Source organism: Zosterops lateralis (assembly GCF_965231275.1).
Source record: "Zosterops lateralis genome assembly, chromosome: 7".
Taxonomy (NCBI): domain Eukaryota; kingdom Metazoa; phylum Chordata; class Aves; order Passeriformes; family Zosteropidae; genus Zosterops; species Zosterops lateralis.
This window is the reverse complement of record NC_139767.1, coordinates 11,900,605-11,927,787: the sequence shown is the minus strand read 5'-3', so window position 1 is coordinate 11,927,787 and position 27,183 is coordinate 11,900,605. Positions and strand designations below refer to the sequence as shown.

Here is a 27,183-nt window from a genome sequence, read left to right as displayed (position 1 = left end):
TTGTATCACACTAGTTCCTTAACACTGTAGGTCAAATCTGGGGTACTGGTGTTGGTTTGTTGCATTTCATCCATGACCACTATTACTGTGAAACACGTTCTTTTTACATGATTGACAACTTAATGAATTTGATATGTAAAAGTATAGGGATTAAATGTTTTAGGAATAGAAAACAGTTGTAGCTTGCTATTTTTCTCAGTTTAAAATGTTCTCCCCTTTGCCTTTTCTCTTGTATAATTGCTCTCTCTTTAGAAAATGGGGTGTACCATGAATTGAAACATGACTCTAACCTCAAGTGGGATAGGTAGTTGTTATAGTAGAGAGCTACTGTGTTATTGTAGCTATCATTTGAATCAGTCCATGGCTCTTTTATGCTGTATCCTCTGTGAATACATAAACCTGGCCCATCCTGGCTCAAGGAATTTTTCTCTTCTTTACATAAGCTTTCAACCAGCAGCAGCAGAAAGATTAATTACATGATGAAGAGGAAGTTGCTGTAAAATGGTCTTAATATGGGGACTATAGAAAACCAGGGGGTTCCCTCAGAAACTCTAGCATGCATGCTTTGTTGTAGGAAAGGCAGCAACAGACAATGTGTCCAACAGATTGTGCTGTCTTAGCTGTGAGAATCCATCCCAGCATGTGATGCATCCCAGTGCACTCAGAGGTTGGAGGGATGATTGCCTTAGGGAGAGTATAGATAAAATAGAGGCTCTGAAACTGTTGTGTGTTGGTGTTGCCTTGAATGACGTGGGCCCAAGAAGGGCTCTGGTAGATCAGTTGTCCCAGCCCACAGAGAAAACCGTGATAACAAGCATACAACATTTCTCTAAGGAAACTCTCTGGTACCTTGAATGCAATGAAGGCAGGGGATTCCAAATTATTCTTGTAATTGGAGTGCTCACGTACTTTCTTTGATTTAGAGTGTCATATTCTGGCTCCCAGTGACCAAAAGTTACATTTTAGAGAAGCTGTTCTGATAGCAATGCTAAACAGGGTGAACAGTCATGATTATTGTGAGAGGCAGAGCAGAGATTCACAATCTGCCTCAAGGCAGGATGAAAAATACACAAAGCTTCTGCTTTCTTCCTAGTCCCTGTGGCTCTAGTAGAAATGCAGTGCTGAAGCTGGGAGGGAAGTTTGGGGTAAATTGTGATCTGCATCCTACAGGCTTTTTCAGTTGTTCTGTGTGCCCGGATCAAAATATTATTATTTCAGAAATAATTCTGAAGACAGAGTGAGTCAGGTTAGGGTTGCTGCAATGTGCTTTCAGTGTGAACTCACAGTAAAAAGCTCTGCCTGTAGCTCTAAGGTATTCAATTTTTATGGCAACACTGAAGTGCATGATATAAATAAGTCTCTTTTTTAGCCACTGTGAAACTGATGGCATGCCCTATTCAAAGAATGTATTATCTTAAATCACTATAACAGATGTAGATTCAAAAAAATACATAAATCCTAGAACTAGCAGTTTTACTCATTCATCTGACATCTAACAACACAGAGACAATGGTTTTCCCTTTAAAATCTATTTTTCGTGTGTTTTGCCTCCCAAACAATGCTTTTGTTAAGATGTTCCAATTTTAGCTACAGCAGACATAAATCTCTCTCATTATATTATGCCATTAGTTACAGCATTTAAATTTTTGTTACAGAGAAGATACTGTAAAATAATTTGTTATTCTTTTATCCCAACACAAGTTAGCATTCTGAAATTGAAAATATTTAATCTCTGAGCGCTACTATGGAGAATTTTCTAACAGCAACTCACCTCTGGTTCCTGAGGCACTTTCAGTCTCTCCTGGTCTTTTTTTCAACACCTTCCCAGTGCCCCTTTTAGCAGGGACAGATTAGGTATTGAGCCTGAGTGCTCAGACAGATTCTTTGTTCACAAATACACTAATTCGTAATTCTGTGTCTTGCTAGCACACAACTCCACATAGCAGAAAAGCCAGACTAGCATCCTGGGTTTTTGAAAAGTGTGATGCTGTTGGTTACTTTTCCCCCTCCTGTCTGTCCTGTGTGCTTCTTGTTCTCTCTGTCCTGGTTGTTTTAACATCCTAGGATCTCTGAGCCACCACCATCACCCTCTTCATTGTGGTCAGGGGTTGTTCTCCATTGCTCTGACATTAAACAGAAATTGGGATCCTCATATCAGCTAGGGAGAATACAAGCAAGCACAGAAATACTTCAAAGATCGGAGTCAGGGAATGCCCTGCAGTAAATCCCCCAATGTGACCAAATAACATCATCCTTCCCAAGCTACTTTGTTGTGTTTCCTTTGTGACACCCTCCAGATTTCATTATTAGCTGAAAATTGAGAAAAACAGAGTTGGAAGAGACCAATTTTGGGGGGTTGTTTTGCAGAAGACTTATCCTCTTTGAGCATATGTCTTTAATGACTGAATGAGTTTCTCTCTGATTGTTAACTGTTTTCTTGTAGAAATTTAGCTTAGGAATATTTAAAAATTCATGGGTAATTGCGAAGGTAAGAGTCTCAGTATCCCTGTTATCTTCCTGACCCTTGTGATGGGCTTCCAGTTCTTTATCCCCCACACCAGCACTGGGATGGCAGAACCTGTTCAGAAATTCACTTCTTCGGTGCTCAAGTGTGCAATTCTTTGCCCTTTTCATACTTCATTCAAAAGATCATGTTTATCTTTCTTTAATTTTCTCACTAAGCTACTCAACTTGCTTTGAGAGTTTCTCATAGGAACCAGAGGGGTGGCTGCTGTTGCTCAGTGCAATCATGCTTTGCTTTCAGAAGTGGGATGTGAACACCGTGAGCAGCACTTCTGCCTGGCCTTGAAACCAGGGAAGTCTGTCAACTGCGCTTCAGCATATTCCTGTGGAAGTGCCCCCTGCTGCCATGTACAAAGACTTACAGCAGATTACAACACGGCAACTTTTAACTGTATTCCGTACAGTGCCTTTCATTCTACATGTGCTCAAAGTGCTTTACAATATACAAACAGCAATGGAAAATGTACAAAACAAATATGTCTTCAAACGGAGGAGCTGCTTTCTTCAGATGGCAAAAATGACACTTTTCCACAACAGAAGAGCAATAGAAATGAGCCTGTACTGGCAGAGGCATTCTGAATTCTCCCCAGCTTAAGATAACTTAATTCCAAGAATGATTGTTCTTCATGACTTTATAATGAGTTGAACCAAACATAAATTAAGAAAATAGAGATTTAGGTGGGAGTATCAATCTAATTTTACTCCCAAAGCCTGTTGTTGATTCTCTGCTTTGCATTCCTTTAGCAATTTTTACTCCAGCACCCTATCACATAGTTTTCAAGTGGTGCTTAATTACATTTTGTTAATGTGGGAAGGGGCTGTATTGGTAATTGCCTTTTATGATTGTCAGTTGTATTTGTGAGTACTGTTGGGTTTTTGTCAGAAAAGGAGGTATATTTTACAATTAAAAATTCAGCACTTTTGAGTGCTACATCTGATCTGTTTTAAATGCCATTAAAAGAAATATGTATAAATTCAGAACAATGTATTATTGAAATAAACTGTCCAGTCTTGTAGCTGTGAAAAACATGCATTTTCAGTGAGTATCAGAGTATGTCTCCTTGAGATAGTGAATGTAGTGAGAGGTTTGTTTGGGGAAAAAGTAATGAATTTACTCAAAATAGGACCCAATGCTCATTGGAGTGAAGGTGGGCTTAAGAGCAAAGGGGGAAAAATTTTTAACAAGGAAAACAGAGGTAGGGTCTGAGAAGGAAATGGAAAATATTGCTAATGCTAAGGAGAGGACAAGGGCATTGGGAGCTCTGGGAATCTGGGCATGGAGAAGAGGAAAAGAAGGACTGAGTGATGAATGGGCAGTAGGGGAGTGTGAGGATGGACTTGTTGCAGAGGCTGGTCAGAGGGCTCTGGTCTGGCTACAGAGTCTGAGTATAGAACACAGGAATTCTGTGCCATGTTTAGGGTCAGCATTCGGCCCCTACAATCCATGAAATTCTCATTTCTTCCCATTTTGTTGGGAAACAAACTGTACATGTTCCACTGATGGCAAAAAAGGATGTATCAGAGTCCTAGAGGCTGCTGTCACTTTTGTACTGGAGCAGGTGTAATCTTCACACTGAGGCTTGGATCCTCAGTGTGGGGAGAACATGCAGTTATGTTGGCTGAGACATAATGTCTTGATGCATATGGGAAGGAGGAAAATACATTTTGAAAGTGTTGTAATTACGTTTTGCACTTCCTATCTTGAAGTCTCCAGCTTGTAAGTCTTTGAAGTCTTCTAACATGGCAGCGTGAGCATGTGCATGTGAGCATAAGTGTAAGGAATACATATGTTTTAGGGTGATTATCTTTGGTGAGGAGAGGGACAGCAACAGGCAGCAACAGGGACAGCAACATATCACTCTTCAACATGGTAGCTTCAGTACATCTGCACCTCTTTGTGGTGCAGAGATTGGATTATTAGCCTCTGTAACAGCACCATCTTGTACTGCAGTTCTGTTTGCTCTTACAAACTGAGCAGGATCACATCTGCATAGGATCTTTGGCAGGGGCCCTGCCGAGGTCACTGACCTGCCGTGGAACCATGTTTGTTCAGTAAGCAATGCTTTCATACTGATGCCCCACTAAGCCAGCACACCACAATGGCTTCCTTTGCCACCGTGCAGTGTTTAGCTGTGGATGTAAATTTAGGCTCAAAATACAAAGCGCAGACACTGGCTGGTTTTGATTGCTAGAAATTTTGTATGGAACTGGTTAGAAAACTGGGCTCTTGGCCCTCATATGTTGCCAAAGTTGTTTAGATAACTCTGCTCTGCTTAGAAATCTCTTCCAGTTCTTCACTTAGTCAGTGCTAACCTAAGCTGAGCTGCAGTGTTGTTGTTCCCTGTTTTATGTATTACGCAAGAACTTTTGTAAAGAAGCAGTTGTGTCCTGCCGGAGATAGACTCTGCAGAGGGAACAACTGCAGTAAGCCTGGCATGTGTTGTATCTGCAGATTAAACCCAGAAGTTAATTTGTAAGCAGCCAGGCAGCCCCTCTTCACAGCAACGTAGTAACTAATGAGGGGTCTCAGGGCCAAGCCCACAGCAGAATGGACCCTCAAGTAAATCACTGCAGAATCCAGGGAGGCAAAAATGCTCTGTAGGAACACGGGGTGTATTTTTCAGTATTGTATTTTGATGGATGTGCCTGTGTTCTCCCAGCCCTTCAGCTGTGCACTATAGCCATGCAATAGCTGCTGGTTGGGACTCCAAGAGTGAATAGTGTCATCTTGATAGTGTGGTGCTCTGCCTGTTTAGATGGTCAGTGGGCACATGGGAGCCCAACTTTCCACCATCACCAAGCTGGGCTGGAATTGGCATGGGAGCTGTGTGAAGATATTAAATGAGCTTTGCATTTTACCTACTCTTGCCAATTCCCTAGAATAAATTTGAGGGGCCCAAGGTTTATTGTCCCTTATATTCAGATTGTTAGGACTCACACTGGGACTTTATGGCCCCTTAAGCATTATAATGGTATTGCTATGTCCTTTCCCCCCAGGCCTTCTGCACTGTGGGAGAGGCACAAAAAGGCAGTGGTACACTGGACCCCAACTCAGAGCTCACTAGATGGCTGATATTACCACAGGATATAAATAGGCTGGAATGGAGGCTGAGGGAGAGTTTGGTACAGTACTGCCAGCAACACGTTACTTGCTCAACACAGTTACCAGCTCTGTGGGATCAGAGCAGTTACACAGCCAGTGCAGGCTGCACAGGAATGGAGGGGCTTTCACTCAGGCTGTGGAGTGGGGAATGGCTTTTCATGCTTAGGAACCTGTGCTGGATTCAAACTGGAAGCCTGAAGATGAAAATGTCTGGGACCAGGCCTTGTCCTGCAAGAACTACCCAGGCTTACACATGTTCTGCTTCAAAAGAGAGCAGGCAGGCTCTTGTGTTCAAAAAAAGTTTTGGTTACAGCCCCTTGTTAGTTTAATTTTAGTTCTTATGAATTGACATATGGCAGGCATGATTTTTAATTAGAGCTTTAGCTGCGTTTTACTGGTAGGGTTGCAGAGCACTGTGGAATTTACACTAGGAAAAAAATGCTCTGTCGGTAGAGTACAAGGCTGTTTAGTAATCAGAGTGGAAAGTTAACTTTGAAACAAATTGGCAACTGATCAGATAAAATTCAAATCGGTAACATTTGTGTTGGAAACCAGCTCAGATCTGGGAAAAATGGAATCTAAGCTATTCTTTTCCTCTTGCAGAGGAACTGACCAGTGAACACACTGTGTGCACAACAAACTTCATTGTAACACCCCCTACAAAAACAAAATTAATACTTTTATAGGGTTATCTGAGCACTTATCTGATTCCTTTTCACATTAGTGTAAAACTAAGTGTTGCTTTGAAGAGAAGTTTCCTTACATACTTTACAAAACAAACAAACGTCCTTTGCCAGTCAAAAACTAAAGGTCAAAAGTTTCCCCCATTTGTTTTTCTTCTGAATCAACAGGGTGTTAGAGAGAAATGTCAGGAGATGTTTTGCTCCTTTGGATTTGTAACAGATTCCCATCTTCCCAGTTCATTGTGTGAACTGTTTCAGGTACTGAAAGAGTTAATGGTGTGTTCAGGCCTCAACCAGCAAATGCATTTAAAGCTCAGTCCAGCACTCACATGGTTTGTATTCTTGCTCTGCTGGAGTGGTGTGTTCGTGGCATCTGGTTCCCTGGCAACAGCTTTCATTGGCTCAATCAAAGCCTTTTCTTCTTAAGAAAGCTCCCACTGTGACACCCTACCACCACCACTAATCACCATCTTAACTGAGTGTTTAAGATGCAGCTGGTATGAAAAATAATGCTCGTGCATGTGAGAAGATTAAGAGGCTACCTTGCATAGTACACCTGCCCTGGAGAGTGCTCTCACTCCTTGCTGTTGGACATACTTGAGGCATCTGCTTTCCCACTTTTAGAGATGAGGCACCAATACAGCAAGAGTCTGCTTAGAAATAATCTTTTGTTAGGCAGAAATCCATAAACCTTTGTGTCTTGTGAATAGTCATTTCCTCTTTGCAGCTGAGATGGCGTTTGGGCCTCTGTGCTATTGACAAGGGGAAGAAGTGGGATGTACGGGGTGTACAATAAAATCCATATTGTTGAAGCTGTCTTCCTTGACAAGGAAGAAGCAGGAAGAAGTCTTCCAAGATGTGAACTGGAGGACAGTGTCAGCAAAGAATTAATGTTAAGCTTCCTGTAGGGTTACATATGTTGGTGTTCTTGAGTTTGCAAAAAAGCTGAGAAAATCTCTAGCAGTCTCTGTCTGAGTCTTGCAGAATTTGAGGTACAGAGTGATCAACAAACATGAACATTCTCATGCTCAGGAATCATGCTCCCACTTTTAGAAATGTCCTCATGATGAAATGGCTGTTAGAAATGAAGTCCTGATTGACTTGGCAGCTGATAGAAATTCTTTCCTTATTTTCCTAGTTTTGGAGACTATGTTGAAGGGTGCTCTGTAACTGTCAGAGGCCATTGCACTCCACAGGAATGATGCAGCTGCAGCAGAGATGTAGGTGAGGGTAAGCACAAGGAGAGACAGTGCATGCATTGTAATCCATGTGCTACAGTGGTTACTTGTTTACCAGACAAAGCACACAGGCCAGGCAACCCCCTCCTTTGCTTATCTCTGTGCTATTGGGCAGGAGAGTGAACAGGGATTTAAGAATGTGGGCTGGAGAGCAGACATTTTCAGCAGTGTGGATTTAGTCATGAAATACCATGCCAGAGAATATTACACTGATTTTGTGTCTGCTTTGATTAGGTTTTAAGGTAAACTACAGTCTTCTGATAGAGCTGTTTGGTATTTTAAAACATCCTTTCTTTGAAAACAGTAAGTGAACATTAGAAGCTTGGAAGAGGGGAGAAGGAAGCCTTGTCTTGTGAGACTGTGTATTTGGTGTAGAGAGACTGAGGCAATATGTGCCCGAGGAAGGAGATAGGGAGGGCAGACTTGTGGTTAAGCTACTATATTGAGAGTTGAAATTTGGGTGTAGCCTCCACTTCTGCGTGGCCCTGGGGAAGTCTGTCATAGGCAAAATAGACATTTACCAAGGGCAGGCAAACCAGAAGTGAAGCTGTGGTGACTCCTCTGGCTGTGGTAGAGCCCAGGGGAGCTGCCTTGGTAGTTGCTGCTGCCAGAGTGAGGCAGAGCCAGCAGGGTAACGCCTGGCTGCCATGGCCCTTTCATCTTTTCAAAGGCAGCTGGAGCAGTAAGAGAAACTGAGCAAGGCTCAGAGCAAGGCTCTCATTCCCATCTCTGCCCGAGCCTTTCCCTGTGACTAAAATGTCCTGGCGGTGCAACTGTGAGAGCAGAGCTACCGTGATTTGAGTAAGAGTGCGGAGGCATGTAAGTCTCTGGTCAGTCTCTAACTCTGGTTAATTACAGGTGCCAGGAAAGAGTAGTAACAGCAAGGCTAGGATGAGTGTTCGCCAAAATTCACTCTGCAACTCAAACAATTAGTTTCTGAGCCAGCACTGGGTCTTTTTATGAAGAGATTTTCTGAGATTGTGTCTAGGTATTTTGTAAGCCATGACTAGGCTGGCACTAGCCCCTTATACTGGGTCAGCAAAATTCACACAGAGGAGAAGCCCAGAGCTTGTTCTGTCTTGACTTCCACGTGTCCAGTTCACCCTCATTCCAACTCCAGAGCCTTTGCTTGGGGTACCTTTGCTGCTTGTGTCAACATTACTGCAGCCCCAAGTATCCTGATTCCCCCAGATCCCACAGTAGTACAGGCAGGGGGCTGGAATGCAATAACAGCACACAGGCCCTGCTATGGCACCAAAAGGGTACAAGAGCTGCACAATTTGCAAAGTGGGAAAAATTCTTGTTTAATTCAGCATGCTCTTAAACAGATAAATACTAATATATGAGAGATGCTTAATAGCTACATGGCTAAAAAGCTTCCCTGAAAAGCCTATGCATGTTTTTAAACATCAAATATATATTAAAGGAAGAAATTCAAAAGCTGAAATTAGAAATCACGACAGCAAAGAATAACATGCTGAACGTGGTAAGCCTGTTTTCTTCAGTCATTTGTAGCCATTAATTAAATTTATTTAAACTTATTAACAGCTGTTCAGTAAAAAAAGGAGACCATGGCAGGTATTAGAATTGTAAAACAACCTGTTTTGAACATTGTGTCATTAATGATTTGGTAAATTTGCTTTGGAGACCAAGTGTGGGGGTTGTTGTTGCTTCCTCCTTCTCAGAGTGTTTCCAAAGACCAGGGAATGGCATGTATGTGTGTGAGGAGCTACACACTTTTTCTGCTGCACGGACAATCTTGACCTTTTGACTAATTCATGGGCCTCAAGGCAGGCCATGAAAATGTGACTTCAGAGGGGTGATTGGTAGATTTCACTGCTCTGGTGAAACTCAGATTTGCATTGGTTGAGATATGATTTCAGAAAACATTATTTATTTGTACTGGTTTACCATGAACTTTGGAACAAGGAAATTTGGGAATCACCTTCGGATATAAAGGGACAGGGAACTTCCATTGCTTAGGGGTTTTCACAAATTTCCACTGGCCACACAGATGGATAGCTGAAAATATATAAACTTGGCAAAGTGCAAAAGGAACAAGACCAGTGTGTTGTCTCAGTCCTCCCCGTCACATAAACTGAGCACTGAGCAGGTACTTCTGTGAAGAAATCTGAGGCTTTTCCTTTCACACAGCAAGATATGCATTTAAGTAAGATGAAAGGTTCTTAATTTGCACATAGAAGGTATCTAAATATACAGAACAGACTCTTGCTATAAAGATGATGATTGAAAGGAGATTGCTCTGTTCACTAATTCACTGGGTAAAACTATTTTAATGTAGTTTGTGTTATTTTATCTCCTATTTTTTAGATTACCAGAGTGCTCTCAAGAAGCCTTCCCTTCTAATCACAGTCTGTACACATGTGCTTAATTATGTTATCACAGTGTCTAGTGGATAAAAAGCACAACTTTTTTTTTCTTTTTTTTTTTTTTTCTTTCTTTTTTCTTTTTCCCCCAAAAAAAGATCCAAGGGGTAAGCATGAGGTGCACATACAACTGCAAAACTCTGAGAAAGGATGTAAATGCTGACTTTCTTCAGAGGAGTAAATGTCACCCTAAGTAAACCTAGAACAGGGTCATATAATATACTGGGCTGGAGTCACAGTAGTAGATTTATGTTATACCAGTGAATAGGGCTGTGTCTCTGGCACTGCTGCCTAACCTCTAGCAGAAGTTGTGTGGTGTGAATAAAGGCCAGAGGCCTGTTGTAAAAATGATGATTTAGGTGGTTGATTGGGACTCTAGAGATCTGGTTGCTTTTCCTGCCTCTTTTCTACTTTTCTTTAGAAGGTAACTCAATATTACTCGTTAAGGTAGAGATAATATTTCCTCACCAGACAGAAACATTTTGGGAACAAATGTGTTAACTAGTGCAAAGCATTCAGGGCTCTGGGGCTGAACAGCAGAGAAGAAACAGCACAGAATGGAAAAGTATCATTGTTCATGCAGTGTTGTGGTAGTTTGTAGGAGATGAAGCCAGAGCCCCACGCTGAAGAGCTGAGATGAAAAAGAATATTGAAGAGCTGCTTTGTATGCAGAGCATTGTCAGGCCAGTGCCTGGAGTGAAGCAGGGCTCTTGCCAAAAAAATGAATGTGGGGGCAGTACCTGGTCAGAGACTGAAGCAGTATATTATACCATACAACCCCGAGGCAGAAGAAGGTTACATTAGGCAACCTTTGCTTTGCTGTTTCATGATACTTGAGAGCTTTGCTTTTCAGCCTTTGATTGTTTAGTTTTAAACAACATAGTTTTTAGCATGGAACTGATGATATAGATCTTACAGTGCACCTGGAGCTTTACAGGAAAGTGTGCAGATAAGGTCTCAACCCCTTAAATCTTATAGACTGGGGCCTTTTTCTTCTCTCACAGACCTCATTAGATTAAGTAATCTAAGGAATTCTGGTTTTACAGCAGTGACCCATAATTCAGCACTGGTTTAGGCATAAATCTGCAGTATGCTTCCATGAAGTTTCAAACTGCAGAAATGCCTTTTTTTTTTTGGTTGTTGGTACATTGCATACCTTCATCCTGTACCCCCTTTCACCCAGCAGCGATTCTATGGCCTTTTTACTGACTGGCACCCACCAAATTAGCAATGAGCAGAAACAGGATTACTAGTCCTACTTTTAAAACTTCTGCTATGTCTTTGTAAGCTCCACAACATCACTATGCTGTATCTGAGTAGTGAAACAAAGTCAATTTCCTCCTCAGTCCTTGGGCAAAGATTGGTGAATTAACTTCAGGCACAGAAAAAAAACTCCACCTTTTCTTTTTTTAAGGAAGATTTTATATTATCTAAAACCTCTTTACTTTTAGACACTCTCTGGGTGTCTGAATTTTTTTAAAGACATTTCCTCTCCAGAATATCCAGCCTGCTGTAAAGAAAACATGTTTCAGTCCCAGCAACATTATTTATGAGCACATCATCAGCTTCACACAGGAATACTTAATAAACCCACAGGCACTTCAGAAGGGCTAAGCCCTGCTCAGCAGTGTACAGACAAGCCAGGAGAACCAACAGGGCTTAGCAGACTAGATCACAAATGGGGGGCTGCACTGATGGATGGACCTGGTGGGCTCTAGAACTGGACATCAGGCTGGAACTTTTCCATTCAGCACTTTAGAACACAGCAGGAATCAGTGCTTTCACACTAGGAATCAATTAAAGAAACCCAAATTATTACCATTTGAATAAACAATTATTCCTTTTTCACCCTCACAGAAGCTTGTTACGATGAACTAAAAGCCAGAACTAATTAAATGGTTTGATCACACAAATCATATCAGAAGTGTTTCATCTGGTTTAATTAATTCTTGCCAGAAATTGCTGCTACTTTTAACACATGCTGAATGGTTTTTTTAAATTAATTTTTTTAAGAGTTTCAATTTATATCTGTTTCCAGTACTGCTGGGATTCTCCCTTTCTGCAGATAAAGTGGGAGTGTTTACAGAAGCCTTACTGCCAGGGAGTATTTTAACCCTAGAGACAGACAGTATGGCAAATACCTTGTAGGTCAAGAAAAGGGACATTTACACCTGCATCTAAGAGGGGTTTTTTTAAAGCTACGAAAGGAGACAAATAAGATACATGCTCTTTAGTCCACCTTCCTGGTTAACTCTTAAATTGCTGGTGACAAATGTTTTGATGAGAATGCAGTGGTTATCATTAGGAAGAGGACAAGGCAGCTCTGTCAACACTGTGCAATCTTCAGAACCCTTTTTCTCCATGCACATGAAATGTGGACAGGTTATGTTGGTCATTGCTAGCCAGCTCGACCACAGGGCATTTCTTTGTCAAGCAGAACAGTCCTTAGCCTGATTTCCTGAACCAGGCAGCAAATGTTTGCAGCTGGGGCTTGGTCTCGAGGCTTGAGAGCATTTGGGTCTAAGCATAGGGTCTGCAGCCCTGCAAACACATCCCTGAGTCAGGAGAATGTTTCTGAGGATCAGGAGCATGACTTTGTCTGCTGTAGGACAGCTTATGTGTTTTGGCTTTTGGTAGATGTTAACGGAAAATGCTCTTCCTAATGAGGTATTTTGGAAAAAAACTGCAGGAATGTTCCTGTATCCAGAGACTGGTGTCTGGGTCTCTGAGATTAGAGGTTTGGATTCAAGACAGTTCTATGATCACCTCTTGATCTTGCACTACTGTACTACTAGTAGTACATGCCTGTGTCCACACAAGGGTGGGAACAGCCCAGTAGTCTTTGTAGTCTTCAATTTCTGTATTTATTTCTCAATTGATAATTCATTTATTGCTCAGACAAGACTTCAAATCAAGGGGTTGCAAGTGATCACAGAACAAGTCCTCACATACTGCAGATGTACAGCAATACTAGTACTAGGATTTACCCTTCAGTTGTAGTTGCAGGACAGCACTGTGCAAGCTGGCTACAGAAATTCTTACCAACGGGAGGACAGAGGCTTGCTCTAAGGACTGCTGCTTTGGATGTTAAGACCAGAAAAAATATGAGAATTGTATTATTTTCCATCTGACTTTCATGAGGACAAGTGACAGGCTTTAAAGTTTAAAATAGCACTATTAAAGCAGTATAAAAATGTACATATTCAAGATATGTCAGTAAGATGGGACATTGTCACAGAATAATGGGTGCTAGCTGCTCAGTATTCAAAGTAGGACAGAAAAGAGGGAGATGCTAATGTAATTCTCAGTTTCCTAGGGAGCAGAGAATGAGAAATAAATAGAGAAGAGGGGACAGTGCAACACTTCTGAGTATACCCCTGCCACGGTAGGAAGTGTTTGAGGAGGGTTCTCTATGGCTCTGCATTTCAGAGCAGTGTTTGTGCCGTAGCACAGCTGACACTCTCTGCCATCCTATGCCCGCCAAAAAACCACTTAACTCAGACAGAAGCAAAGCTGTCTGCTAGGCTCTTTTGCCTTTCCATCTTAGCAAATGTGGTCAGCCATAGGCCTTTTGAAAAGCAGGGCCTGAGAAACCTTCCCCATGCCCTTGCTGGGGTTGGCTGTACTGCCAGGGATCGTGCAGGTCAGCTGTGAGAGCTGCCTTGCTCCAGCTGGCAGAGCTAGAGCACTTGGCTGCTTTGTGGCTATGACACAAGGAAACTGCTGAGCTTTGACATGAGAAAAGGCCCTGTCTCCCTGGGAGGTGGCTTGCCTCTTTCTCTGCCTCCTCTGTTCATGTATGTGGTTCACTACTCTGTCCCCTATCAGTGTTGACTTTGTAAATTGTGGTAATACCAGTGCCTAGAACTCTTCCTCCTCGGGGAATTACCAGAAGTGCACAAAGGTGCTGTAGGATGGTCTGTGGTCTCAGTGCTGGGGGATGGAGGGAGCATTCCCATGGCAGTCTATGAGGACAGGGGTTGTGAATTGAATAGATCCAAGTCCTGAGGAGGAGACCAACTGTCTCCTGGGAAATGCTGCTGTTGGCACTCCCCCTGTCCTCAGTCCCTGCAGCTTCCATCCAGACCAGTCTTGCCTTGCAAAAAAGAAGCCTTCAGACTCTGTCCTGTGGTCATGTGCCCTATTCCCCAAATGTTTGCACTCTGCCTTTGAGATAGCACAGGCTCTGTATGCTATGGCCATATTGGGGCATCACTCCAACAGCACAGTTAAGGTTGTGTTTGCTCATTCCTTAACTCTTTATTTACTGGTTTCCAAGGGAATAGCTAGGACTGACATTCTAGAGAGGCACTACATGCTCCTGGCAACCTTCATGAATTTCTTTGTCAGCAAACTTCATACTTTTGAAAATTTATGGGAGGAATATAACTTGTTGAGCATTCACATTGATGACATCAATTTACAAGTCAGAAATTCCGTGGCCCTGAAGATGCTACTGGAGCAAAGTATGACTAAGTGCTCCTTCACAGCCTGGGCACTTCACCACACTTACAGGGTGACAGAGGCAGTACTTTGCTATGAATATTCTGTTAAAAAGGTCGTATGAGGAATTCCAGAGCAACACCTGCCTGGACTGGGGCAGGCAGTCACACCTTTGCCTTACATAGACTCTGGGATGGGTGTCTATGAGCCAGCCCAGTCCACAAGGCAGGCCCCTGCATCAGCCAGGAGCCAGGGCCAGTTAGCATGAGCATGGGCCTGACAGCCACAGAAGCATGGCTTCACACCAGAGTTTTCTTTTTGGTCAGCCTGAAACACAAGAAAAGCAAATGTACATGCAGCTGTAGCTGCGTCCACAAGCTTCTCACATTTCAGTCTCAACGGTTTTTATTGCTCTTTCTCTGCTCTCCACAAACACTTTTCCCTACATGCCATTCTTAATCTCATTAAGAAAAATGTTCAGTTGTCTGCCTTGTGTCCCTTATTACCAGGTTTACATGGTGCAAGTGAAGTGGGTTAGACTTTTTCAGTGATATGAGGCAAGCTATAGGTAAAACTGACTCCTGTGTCTCTTTTAAACTCCCTGTGGTTCCAAAGCCAAGCTATCTGCCTTCACCTGTCATCTTAGACTTAGTCCATCTCTTAGTCTCCCTCTTAATTCCAGCTGAACCTTATAAGGTTGCATAATGTTTTTCAATCTTTGTGTGTGCATTTCAAATTCAAATTTGGTGTTGCTTCATGTAAAAAGCATTTCACCAAAGCATTCAGACATTTTCCCCTAATTTTCTTCTTCAATTGAAGCAGTTCAAAGTTAACTGAAAAACTGTTTTACTTAATTCAAATCCATATATTTGGGGTGCATGGGGAAGTATTGTGCTTCCTCCTTGCTGAATTATTTAATCACTTCATTAGTGATATTTTAATGAAATACCCAGGTAGTTATTTTGCTTTGGGTTTGGTTTTTTAATTCCATTGCAGATAAATATTTTCCTTTTATGAACAGGATAGTTTCCTCAGTGTCTGGTTTTCATTTTTAGGGAATAATCAGCCAACTAACAATCTTACTGGCCAGCACTGATTCTGCTCAGCTGGAGATGTTTTGCAGTATGTGCTATCACACAGACCCCACATGGCAACACTTTGTACAACAACCAAAAAAAGACAGGGAGAAGAGAGCATGTGACAGTAAATCCCATCATCTGAAGAGTCCCTAGAGACTCTTCAGAGAAGGGAACATTCCTTATGCATGTTACACAAAAGCCCAAAAGGTGATGAGTGACACTTCCCACTTTCATTTCTTTGGGAAGATTTGGTGTCATCACATGTCTCTACTTTGCCACTAGTGTTTGACTATTTCCCCATAGAAAGTAAGTGCCAGCTCACTCTTTGCTATTCTCTGTCCCTTAATGATCAATTATTTTTAATTGGAACCTCTTGCATTGTGCCCAATCTTAAGAGTTCTCCATCAAGATCAGGGCTCCAATAAGATGGGAACAGTACCAACATATATGTGGGTAGACAGAGAGGGTTTTTTTGTCCCAAAGAGCATGATCCTATTTAGAGAAGAGCAGAAAAAGAAATGGAGGTAAGGATGATTGGAAGGATTTGCAGACCATGAGCAAATTTGGGAAAAGTATGACTGTCTCCTGACTTCTAGTCTGGTGCCCTGTCTGCTGGCACACACTGCTTCTCATTTACTAATAAAAGTATTGTATGTGCAGAATTACATTTAAGGATAAATAAAATAGGCCAGTATTGCTACAAAGAACTTTATCAGCTAAATAAAATGCAGCCAGGGATGATGGTGTGGACATTATGAAAATAACAGTTCTCATGACAATTTTCCATCAGCTTTTTTTTATGTATATAACTTGTTATTACATATTTAATGTCTATTTTCAAGTAATGTATTACATGTGAGTGCCATAGTGAAATGCTGATCAAAGGACACTTTGTTAAAACTTTAATGAAAATTGATAGCAAAATGGAAGAGTCATTTAAGTGAAATTGCTGAGTTTCTTGAAATTGTTTTCTGAGAAACATTTGTTTTCAGTTCTCGTGTTGAGAGATTTTGATAAAGATTCAGTTCAAAATTCAGTGCAGGAAGATCTTTGCTTGAGGAAAATTAAGGACATGGAATTAAAGCATTGACTTTGTTTATGTTGACTTTATTAGTTGAAGTGTCAGAAATCTTAAGAACTCTCAAAGACAGAAAACTAGATCCCCGTCTGTGGGCAATGATACAAAGTTCTGTGCCTTCATAACTGCAAAACTATCCACAGATTAATGAGTCTGTGCAGATCAGGGATTTCTTACCAGAATTGACGGTGGCTCAAAGCAACTGTAAAGCACAGACCTTTAAATCTTCCAGCACTCGAATGCAGGACTTAGGTTTAGCCTACCATAAAAGCAGAAAGCTGCCGTGAGGTTTGGTGTGAGCTCTGGAAGCCCAGCCCACCTCCTGCCCCCGCTAGAAGAGCAATATGGTTCAGGCACAGGCGCTGCTCAGTCCCCTCGCCCGCTCCTGCGGTTCGGGCTCTGCTTCCCGTGGTCGCTCCAAGCTGCCTTATAGAGGCCAGATCTTTGCCTTCATCTGCTTTGTGCCGGAATTCTCTAGCCGTCGTGAGAGTTGTTTCTGCAAATCCAATAGCTGATTTATTATCTTCAGAGAGCAGAATGTGTAAAGAAAAACAGTACGAGTAAATCCTCTCTCTAGAAGGGCTTTCTATCCACTCGCATAATCCCGCTTGGTTCCAGCCTGGTATGCATAGCTGTGGAAGGGTGTCAAATGACATCCCTTTTACTGGCTCTTGGCCCTAATGGAATGTTTCTTTGCACATCTCGTAAAGTAAGGTCAGGAAATGCTGCCTGAGACTTCTACATTTTGCCGTTAATTAAAAAATAAAATTAAAAATTTGTGAGGCAAGAGTATGACAAGCAAGAAATGCTCTTTTCATCACGGATTAGATAAAAAAGATTCCATCTTTACATTTTCGTTTTTTACCCTTTCTAAAGACTAACTTGCTTTAGATAATCAAAGCTGGCTTTGAACTAACACACAGGAAAAAAAATCTTTTTTTTCTCTTTAAAAATAGCCCTATAGATATATATACATATCACAGCCTTTCATTCCTTTTATAGACAGTTTCATTTTCTGGGAGAATGTGAAAGTTCTGAGCAATCCGGAGCTCACACAGGCACCACAACAAACACAGGGAATGAGGACCAGCCACACTTCTGCAATTAACACCAGTGTTTAATTAGCAGACAGCTGCATTGGGCAAGGGCCTTTTGATTTTCTCTCTTCACTGGGCTTTTGATGAGAGATTTACCTGCAGTTGTAACTTCTAGTTGTTACACTCACATGCACTATGCTAGATGTGCATGCACACACACACCACATGGAAAATCTGTGGAAGGAAGCCACATCAGGCAAATGATCTGATTTTGCTTTAGGTAAATGTTGTTGGAAGTAGTTCCCTTTGACTATCTTCCATGAAAAATCTGTTGTTTATTGGGGAGGGTAAGCTACAAATTTGTGTATGCTTTGGTGCTTTTAGGAATCCTTTTTTGATTTGTTGGTTTACTTTATTTAGCAACAAAAATCTGATGTGTGATGAAGGTGAATGGGTGCAGAGATCTGCCCTAGGAAAGGCTGGCATCAGAGCAAGACAGAGACATTTACCCCAGTCAGCTCACACACTTCTGTATTTCATTGGTGAAAGCAGTGTAATAGCCTCATGCTGTTGTTCCCATTGTTAAGGCAGGAAAACGTCCAAGCATCCAACTTACCCTTCTCCTTGGCCATCATTAGTAATGAGAAAGATGTTGTTTGAGGTCATGGTAGCAGAAAGAAACTGTTGAGGAACTAAGTGATGAGGTAAAAACATGGCAGAGAAGGTGAATTCTCACTGCCATGGGCTTGGACGAAACCTTAGTCAACTCTGCTTTAGGCCTACTAATAAGGTTTAGATTCCACTTGCAGGAAGCTGAAGTGAACAGTGCTTATTTAAAGAGGGACAGCAGAGTTGTCATTGAGCCTGTTGATGATAACAGTGTTTATAACATATAGCAAATGAGAGCTTGGGGAGTACTGCAGGAGTTAAGAACCAGCACTGTAGTACCAGCACAGGGCCAAAGCCTTATCTCTGCTATGCCTGAGCACCACTGTAACATGAGGCCATTTTGTTTGGCATGCATGCCCAGTTTAGTGTAATTTTATATTTGAGCCTGGCTAGATGATACTCCTGTGAAAGCGGGTGCTCAGCCTGACCAGTTTTAGATAAGATATTGGAAAACATACAAATCATTTATTCTAGCTGGTGGTCTTAATTTGGCATTCTCTAAAACAGAATCTACTTGAAAAATATCAGACTATGGGACAAAGGCCTGACAGAGGTATTTATACAAAGTCTGTTATATTCAATTTCTTCTCATTTTGAAAATATTCCTTCTCACAACATCCCTATAATATATTGAATGTCACTGCTCCAATTTTATAGACAAGGAATTAGAGACAGAGACAAGATTTTTCTAGATGTGCATCTGGGAATTAAAATGTTTACGAAAAGTGCTTTCCATGTACCTCCATTTCCATGTGCCTCCATTTTGGCTACCCTGCTGGGAGACTGGCTGTATGTGATCTGGCCACCATCTGTGATTGTGCTGGTAATCAACCACTTGTCTTTCAAATCCTAGATTAGTTCCCACTTGCTAGAACACCTTTTTGTGTCCATCTGGGCCAGATAATACATTTTTCTTCTACTGCAGCTCCTGGCAGAATTCCCTATCCACCACAAGCTTTTTCATGTCCCTCAGAATGTTAGTCTGAGGAAAAGGACAGCATAGTGGGAATATTCTGTCTCCTTGCCTGCCCAGAGAATGATTTTGTATTCTTGCAGATTGGTTTGAGAACAATGCTGGAGTTGCAGTACCTTCAGTAAAGCTCAAAGTAGGGAAGAACTGGGCCTCTTTTTTCCTTCTTCCTAGATGTCAGCCTGGACTTTGGAATTGAAGTTTTAATGGTAAGGTTATGGCTACCCTGGTAGCCACATGACAGGACTCATTTCCAAGATCTGTGCAGCAGAAGTCTACTCACACAGGCTACTCCTCTAGGCATCAGAATCAGATTTTCTATGTGTATTTGTAAGGGTAACATGCTTAAGTGAAGGATTGCATATTACCAAGCCAAGTTGTGATACAGCTGAGGCAGCCAAACTGAACAAGTTGTTGCAATCAGGATTTCTTGACTAACAGGGATTAGTGATCTCCTCCAATTAACAGTTGTTATTTAAAAATGTGCTCTAGGCCCTGCTTATTCCTGCTTTTTATTCATATTCTCATTTATCCCAGTCCCATAGTTTCTTGGCATGGGTAGACTGGCTGTACAGAGAGGAGCAGGTGATGCAGAGGAGTAGGAGCCCATGACTCTGTTTGGGGCTGTCCTGGCATCATTCAGTAAATCCCATCTGGCTGCAGCTATGGTAACACCATGCTTGAACCTGGTGTTTACCTGAATTAGGAGAAAGTTCTGTCTGTGCCTTACTTCCACTGATCTGCTTTAGAGACAAGCAGTGCCCTGCCACCTGAACCGGGCAACCTTGGACCTTGGGTTTAAACAGTATCAAAACCCTCCCTTGTACCTCCATCCTCTGACTGCAGCATGAACTGGTTGTCTGAGCAGTGTAAACTCTGATGTACATATTATAATTTTAAACTTTGGGCATCATTTTAGTCAAAATGTGTTGATTCTAAGTGGGGTGTTTGGGAGTTTGCCATGACTGTATTTATTCCCCCAGTCCTGTATTATTTGTGCAGTGTTGTATCTGCCAAAACCACACACATGTTGGCATGAAACAATTATCCTTTATATAGGGTTTATATAGGGCAGGCTTGGCAATAGTCTTCCTCAATGAAGTTAGAGTGCTGAAGATTCAGTGTCATCTTTTCCTCTCCAAGCAACAGGCTAAATTTCTTTCAGCTGGATTCATGGTTTTAAAATTAAAAGGAGTAGAAGGTATGTATGAAGTGCAGAGTGTATATGAAGTACCTGTAAAGTCTGGAAGGAAATGAGAGTGAGATGATGAAAAAAAGAGGCTATTTGAAATGCAAGCTAGTAATTTGGCTTCTAAACCCATGTGAAATTATAAGTAATGTTTACTGTTGCCAGTTGGTGAATACAGAGATGTGTGGTTTTCACTTGCATGCAAAGCTATTGGTTGCGGCTGAAGTACTTAGACAAAAACATTCAATAGTCAGTGTGGGTATTCCACCAAAAATAAACCCAAACAAACACTGACGTATTATAAAAGCATTTTTTTCTTTGGAGACAAACATTCAGTTGCTGCTGTTATTCATGAACTCTAGAACTGTTGAAGCCTCCTCTTTATCTTGCCTGAAACAATAATCCTTCATTTTATAAAGTTACACAAATGTGTTTGAAACTGGAGAACCAGTGTTTCTATAGTTTTCATGAAAATATAGTATATGGTGTACACTTAGAGGGATATGGATCAGTGATAACTATTACTTGCTAAGTTTCTTCTGAACCAAAAAATGCTGCATAGACAAGAGTCAAAGGTAAAGGTGAGGCAATTTTTCTTAAAGAAATTAAAGTGGGCTTAAACATTAGTCAGAGAAAAATGTTTTGCAGTGATTATCAAAGGTTAATAAAGGCTTATTTTTCCTCCTTTTTTTTCCGGAGAGCTTCACTGAGATTTTTTGAATTATACTCCATTATGAAAGTAACTGCTACTTTGTTATCAAAATGGTGATAATCATTTTTATTCCAGAAGGCCAGACACTATCACTACTTGAAATTCTCTGAATTGTTTCCACTGTGAGCAAATTCAGTCTCAATGTGAGTCACATTTGCTTAAAAGTGAATCGCAGTTGCTTCTACTTTACATCAACATCAAATTTCACCTACAATTTTAAATTTTAAAAATTATCTTAAATCCCAGGATTTGGATAGTTTTTGATAAGTGGCTTTAGATCCAGAAGTACCTAACAGGAAATACTGAAATAAAAGCATTCAGCTTTAGTGGTTTCTGGTGGAAATAGAGACCTTTTTTTCAGATATAAATGTCTCATGAACTAAAGAAAGTCTATATGGAGTTTTTCCACGTATGGAGAAAAACATAGCAATCCCATGTGAATGGTTTCCCTTGCAGTGAGTGAGGAGGGTGGCAAGTGGAGGGCCGTGGGCCGGGCCCCCTGCACGGCCGCAGGCGTGGCTGGCCGTGGTGTGTTAAGGATTGATTGCACGTTCAGCGATGCAGCTGTGGCTGCACAGCTCAGGAGTGTCAGTCACACCACTGCTCCCGGCGGCTGCCAGTCCTTCACAGCACAAGCTGTTCCAGCCGTTCCATCGCCCTGGCCGGCACTGATGGATTAATGGGAGGAAATGTTTATAGAAAGGTTCAGGTTTCCTGAGTGAATGGAATGAAACCCCCCTCAGCAATGATCAGCAAGCTCATATCATGGAGCAGTTTGAAGCAGCCTGACTGGCAGGAACGCAAAGGTCTTTTCAAAAAGGAAACTTGACAAGTGAGTAATTCTGAGGAGCAGCAAGAGGTGTTTTCAAATAAAAGATGTGGCTCTTCCAGAGAGGCAGCATGAATGGAGCTAGCTCTTAAAAGAACTTTTAAATCAGTAGTTCATACACTGTAAAAGTAAAGGGCTAAATTTGAGAGCATAGTGTCCAAACAAAATAGTGCCCTCAAAGTGGAACTATTACACACTATGCTTGGTAAATGAAACAATGTTGCAGTGCAACCACAGCTACTGTGATGGCATCTCCCTAGGGCATCTTAGATCTATCTCTGTTCTGTAACTTAAATTTTAGTATTGGCATAATTGAAGGTATGGGAAGTGTGATGAATGCAGACCGTAGGCTGAAATCGTTGTGAAAGAAATGCTGTAAAGCATCATCATTTCACAGGTGTACAATTCTGTTTGTTGGGCCACTTTTTCATGACTGTAGCAAGTCATGGAAAGCTTGAGATCTAAATATTCATTTCAGTTTAAAAAATGAAATAAAATAGACCATTCCACTGAAGCTTTCAGATGACTGTGATAAGAAACAATGTATGCTTCAGGCTAGCTATTAAAATTAAATTCACTTGAAGAAAACTGCAGAGAGCAAAGGTGCTATGGGACAGAAAGCACCAGTTCATGATACTGCATGGGTAAAGCCATTAAAAAGGACCTAGTCCTCAGTGTTTCCCTATTACACTCCACCCGTCAAAGTGAGGACTTAATTTACAGCACTCGTAGCACCCTCGAGTTCTCAGTCTTGAAGTCTCTTTGGAATGGGAAGAGAGCAGTATCCTTATTCTCTAGATAAGGGAACTGGTTTATCAGCTTGCCCTCAGCAGACGCAGAGACTGGAAGAAAACTTGGCTAGGATACAAGTACCTCAAGTGAGGGCAGACATTTGAAACCGGCTGTCTCAAAATGTGCTCTCCTGTTGTGAGTGCCTGGTAATCAGAATGATCAGTTTCAAACCACAGCTGAGTTCCAGTCTGCATTCACCGAAAAGTCTCTTGCATTATCCATAACAAAGTGGGGGAGAAGGCCCATTTTCAGAGCTTCCCCCCTTCTAAAACCTGCCAAGCATTCAAAGATGGAAAGAACGTCATTAGAGCCCTTGTATTAAAAATTATTTATTTAGTGATCTGTACATGGGGTGAAGCAGGGCCTCATACAGACCTTAAAAAAAATCAAGTAAAAACATAAATACATATTTTCTTACAAAAATGAGATTTACAAAATATACATACTGCACTTGTCTGACACGCTTGTTTTTTTTTCTTACACGTGCACATTATAAAAGACAAACCAAGCCCTGCAAGTCTGACATCAGATCTACTGAAGGATTTGGCTGATGGGCCCTTTCCTCATTCTCAGACTACTGGTACACCCTCAGACAGCAGCAGTCTGCTCCCTCACCCTGAACAGGTTTTTTCTTTTTAAAGTTTCAATTTAGATACTTTACCCCCAAAAAACATTATGAGCAGCTATAGGGTGGAGACTTGCTAAAAATCCAGAATGTCCTATTTTGTCCTTAGGCAAGAATATACACACACACATATACTTATAAAAACAACCCTTCAGTGAATATAAAGGTAAAGTAGTATGCAAAAAATAAAATATGAACAAGTCAACATAAAAATTTTCAGAATAGAAAAATCCGTCACATTTCAAAAAGAAAACAATGCATTTGATGATAAATTTTTGAATGCTTTTCCTTCGAAGATGTGATCACTGGAAACTTAACCAGCTGTATTTTAGCCGAAATGAGAAGGCTTCTCACTTGCAGTAACTGCTTGATTTTAAACCCCAACTCCAGCCCCTCCACCTGCACCAGGAATCATTGCCATGCAGCTCAGGAAACCTGAGGAGAGCAGGCAAAGGGTCCATCGTGAGCCAAAACCGATTCCTCCTGTCCCCAGAATCTGGCTGTGTATTGACTTTTTCTGCAGTGAGCTCACTGCAAAGCAGGTTTATGGGAAGGAAAGAAAAAAATCCTGTCTTTACGTTACATATTTTAATGGCTCTTGTTTTGGCAGGTGCTCTCGGGTAAGCTCTTCTTGCCCTCCTAAATCTTGCATTTCCTTCAGCTTAGGAAAGTGACCCATATTGAACGGTAGGAAAACATCCTGCCTCCTCCTTTTTTCATAAAAGGAATGTTTATTTCTGCGAGCTCCTCACATCCAAGGGTGAACCTCAACGACTTCTTTTTGTTAGTTTGCCCATAAAAACCGATCCCATGCTTATGCCTTTCTACATAGAAAACACTTTTGTTTCCCCCTTTGTCTCTTAGAACAAAGGCAAGGGGGAAAAGCCTTCTGCTGAAAAGCAACAAGTCATTTCTTTTCAGGGTGTGGAATAGCAACCCCCTCCTTCCCCACAGCAGCAAGAACAACAGATTGAGGGCCAAATTTTTACTTTAAAACAATTACAACAGGTATCACTGAGGTAAAAAGGAACTTGTGAGCTGACAGAACAGAGGCATCTCCCCAGCACACGATCGGGCTGTAGCCGGCTGTGCAGTACTCACGTGATGGCTCCGCCGAGCTGGAAGGAGCAGGCAGCGAGCTCAGGCTCGGGAGTTACCCTGCCCACGCTGCAGTTTGGCCCCGGCAATTCAGAGAGCATTTGGCTACTTCTCGGCAGGGGTGGCTCAACGGATCTGGCTTCCCCTCCCTCTTGTCCAAAGCAAGGCAGGATGATTTTAGTTGGGTTGGAGTTTCTTTTCTTCGACAGGAGTAGCTGGAGAGAAGTAAGGAGACTTCTGGGTGAAGGACTCTCCTGTCCCAGCAGTGGCCTCTTTCTTTTTCTGTCCTCTCCCACTTAGCTAGTCATAAGCACCACTGGACATAGTTTGACTGATCCTTAATGCAATGATTTTTTTTTTTTTCAAACCTTCTGTGAGGAAGAAAAAGTTTGGAAAAGCCTCCCTTCCTCTCTCTTCAGGGACCCATTGCCCTACTCCTGTGCTGAGTATCCATCTCCTCTGCCTTCTCTGCGTGTATGCATGTGTGAGTGTGTGTGTGCCAGAGGGGACAGGGGGGTCTCATACTGCTGTCTCGCCTTTGCTGCCGGTACTGAGTCTGTGGTAGAAGCGTCGCCAGGACTGAAGGGTTTTGCCAGACCAAATCCAGAAGCCAGTTGTGATCCCAACAATCATGGTCATGAGGTACTTGATCATGAAGACAGTGAAGTCTGGGCTCATAGGGGCAAAGTGGCTGGGACAGGGCACAGCATACGTTTTGCAGGTCTGGAGGAGCCATGTCTTCTCCCAGGTGCCACGAAAGGCCTGCTCGTAGAAGTAACACGCCAAGACAATGGTGGCAGGCACCGTGTAGAGGACACTGAAGACACCAATGCGCACCATCAGCTTCTCCAATTTCTCCGTCTTGGTGCCATCGTGCTTCATGATGGTGCGGATGCGAAACAAGGACACGAAGCCAGCCAGCAAGAAGGAAGTGCCAATGAAGAGATACACAAACAAGGGGGCCAGCACAAAGCCCCTCAGCGAGTCCACACTGTAGATACCTACATAACACACCCCACTGAGTACATCCCCATCCACCTGCCCCATGGCCAAGATGGTGATGGTTTTGACAGCGGGCACAGCCCAGGCAGCCAGATGAAAATACTGGGAGTTGGCCTCAATGGCCTCATGGCCCCACTTCATGCCAGCAGCCAGGAACCAGGTGAGGGACAGGATGACCCACCAGATGGAGCTGGCCATGCCAAAGAAGTAAAGGATCATGAAAAGGATGGTGCAGCCTTCTTTCTTGGTGCCCTGGGCCACAGTGCGGTAGCCATCCTCAGAGAAGCGCTCTAGACACACCACCCGCTCCTCCAGCAAGAAGCCTGCGGCGTAGGCCACTGCCACCATGAAGTAGCAGCCCGAGAGGAAGATGATGGGCCTCTCCGGGTAGCTGAAACGACGCATGTCTACCAAATAGGTGAGCACGGTGAAGAGGGTGGAGGCACAGCAAAGCACGGACCACACGCCCACCCACAGCCGAGCAAATCGCACCTCTGCCTCCTTGAAGTACATGAGCCCATTGGGCCGGGCTGGCTCACAGGGGGCTCCACAGTCCCGCTCGCCTAGGAACCGGTAGCCCAAGTAAGAGGGCACTTTGAGCTGCCGGGGGCAGGAGAAGGAGAAGCCAGAGGGTGGCTGTGGCGGAGTTAGAAAGTCAGAGAGGTAGCCAGCTGTGGGGTGGACAGTGACCCCCCGACCCGCCGCACCACCAGGCCCTGGCGGGGCATCCGACGTGTTCTGCCCCACGCAGATCTCACCCGCACCGTGAACGGGGAAGTTCTCGCAGCGGAGCCGCTCTGGCCACTGGAAGCCGAATTTGTTCATGAGGGCCTCGCAGCCCTGCCGGGCCCGCTCGCAGAGGGAGCGGCAGGGTGGGATGGCCTGCTCCAGCACGGTGCACACCGGCGCGTACATGGAGCAGAGGAAGAACTTCAGCTCGGGCGAGCACTGCACCTTGACCAGCGGGTAGAACTGGTGCACCTCCAGCCCTGCGTCCTCCTGGTTGGTGTGGCCCAGCAGGTTGGGCAGGATGGTCTGGTTGTAGGCGATATCCGTGCAGAGCGGGATGGAGATGGGCTGGCAGAAGCCGTGGTCCGGCACGGAGATGCCCTTCTCGCCGTTGTACTGCTGTGCCGTGGCGCCCGCGGGGGTTCCCAGCAGGGCGGCCAGCAGCGCAGCCAGCCCCAGCAAGGGGCGGCCGGCGGCGGCCGCTCCGCCGTGTTCTCCTCCAGCCCGCATCGCCGGGGCGGCCGGGGGCCCGGGGAGCCTCGGGGAGTCTTTCAGAGCCGGCCGGCGCGACGCCCCAGGGGCATCAGCGACCAGAGGGCGGCGGCGGGGCCCCTTCGGTGGGGCAGGAGCGCGGCGACGGCAGGAACGCGGCTCCGCGCTGGACCTCCACGACTTTCTTCCTCGGCTCCGACGCGGCGGCGCTCACAGAGCGGCGGCGGCGCTTGTCTCGGCGAAAGTTTCCGGAGCTGTTCTCCCCGGAGAAGGCGGCGGCGGCAGCGAAACAGGAGACGCGCGCGTAGCCCGGCGACGGCTCCGGCCAGCTCCGCGCAGGGTCCCGCGGCGGCGGCGCTGCTCCTCGCACGACTGCACGGCCCCGGGGATTTAGGTTACGGCTAAATGGATTATTACCGCGCCCGGCTGAGCCGTGTATTTTACTTCGGGGCTTAAATAACTTTCAAAATCCAATTACTGCGCGATCCTCCCCGCGGCTTGGCTG

The 27,183-nt window shown here is 43.5% G+C and overlaps 2 protein-coding genes across 2 annotated transcripts in view; one reads left to right on the top strand and one right to left on the bottom strand.

The window, feature by feature from the left end:
- ALS2 (alsin Rho guanine nucleotide exchange factor ALS2) overlaps window positions 1–27,183 on the top strand; it is a 214,796-nt gene that overhangs the window by 45,069 nt on the left and 142,544 nt on the right. The gene's annotated exons all lie outside the window — the stretch shown is intronic.
- On the bottom strand, window positions 23,037–26,696 carry FZD7 (frizzled class receptor 7; the record flags this gene model as incomplete). Its single annotated transcript, XM_083865741.1, has 1 exon — window positions 23,037–26,696. The coding sequence occupies one exon, from the start codon at window positions 26,694–26,696 to the stop codon at window positions 24,975–24,977; it is 1,722 nt and encodes a 573-aa protein (XP_083721867.1). The 3' UTR covers window positions 23,037–24,974.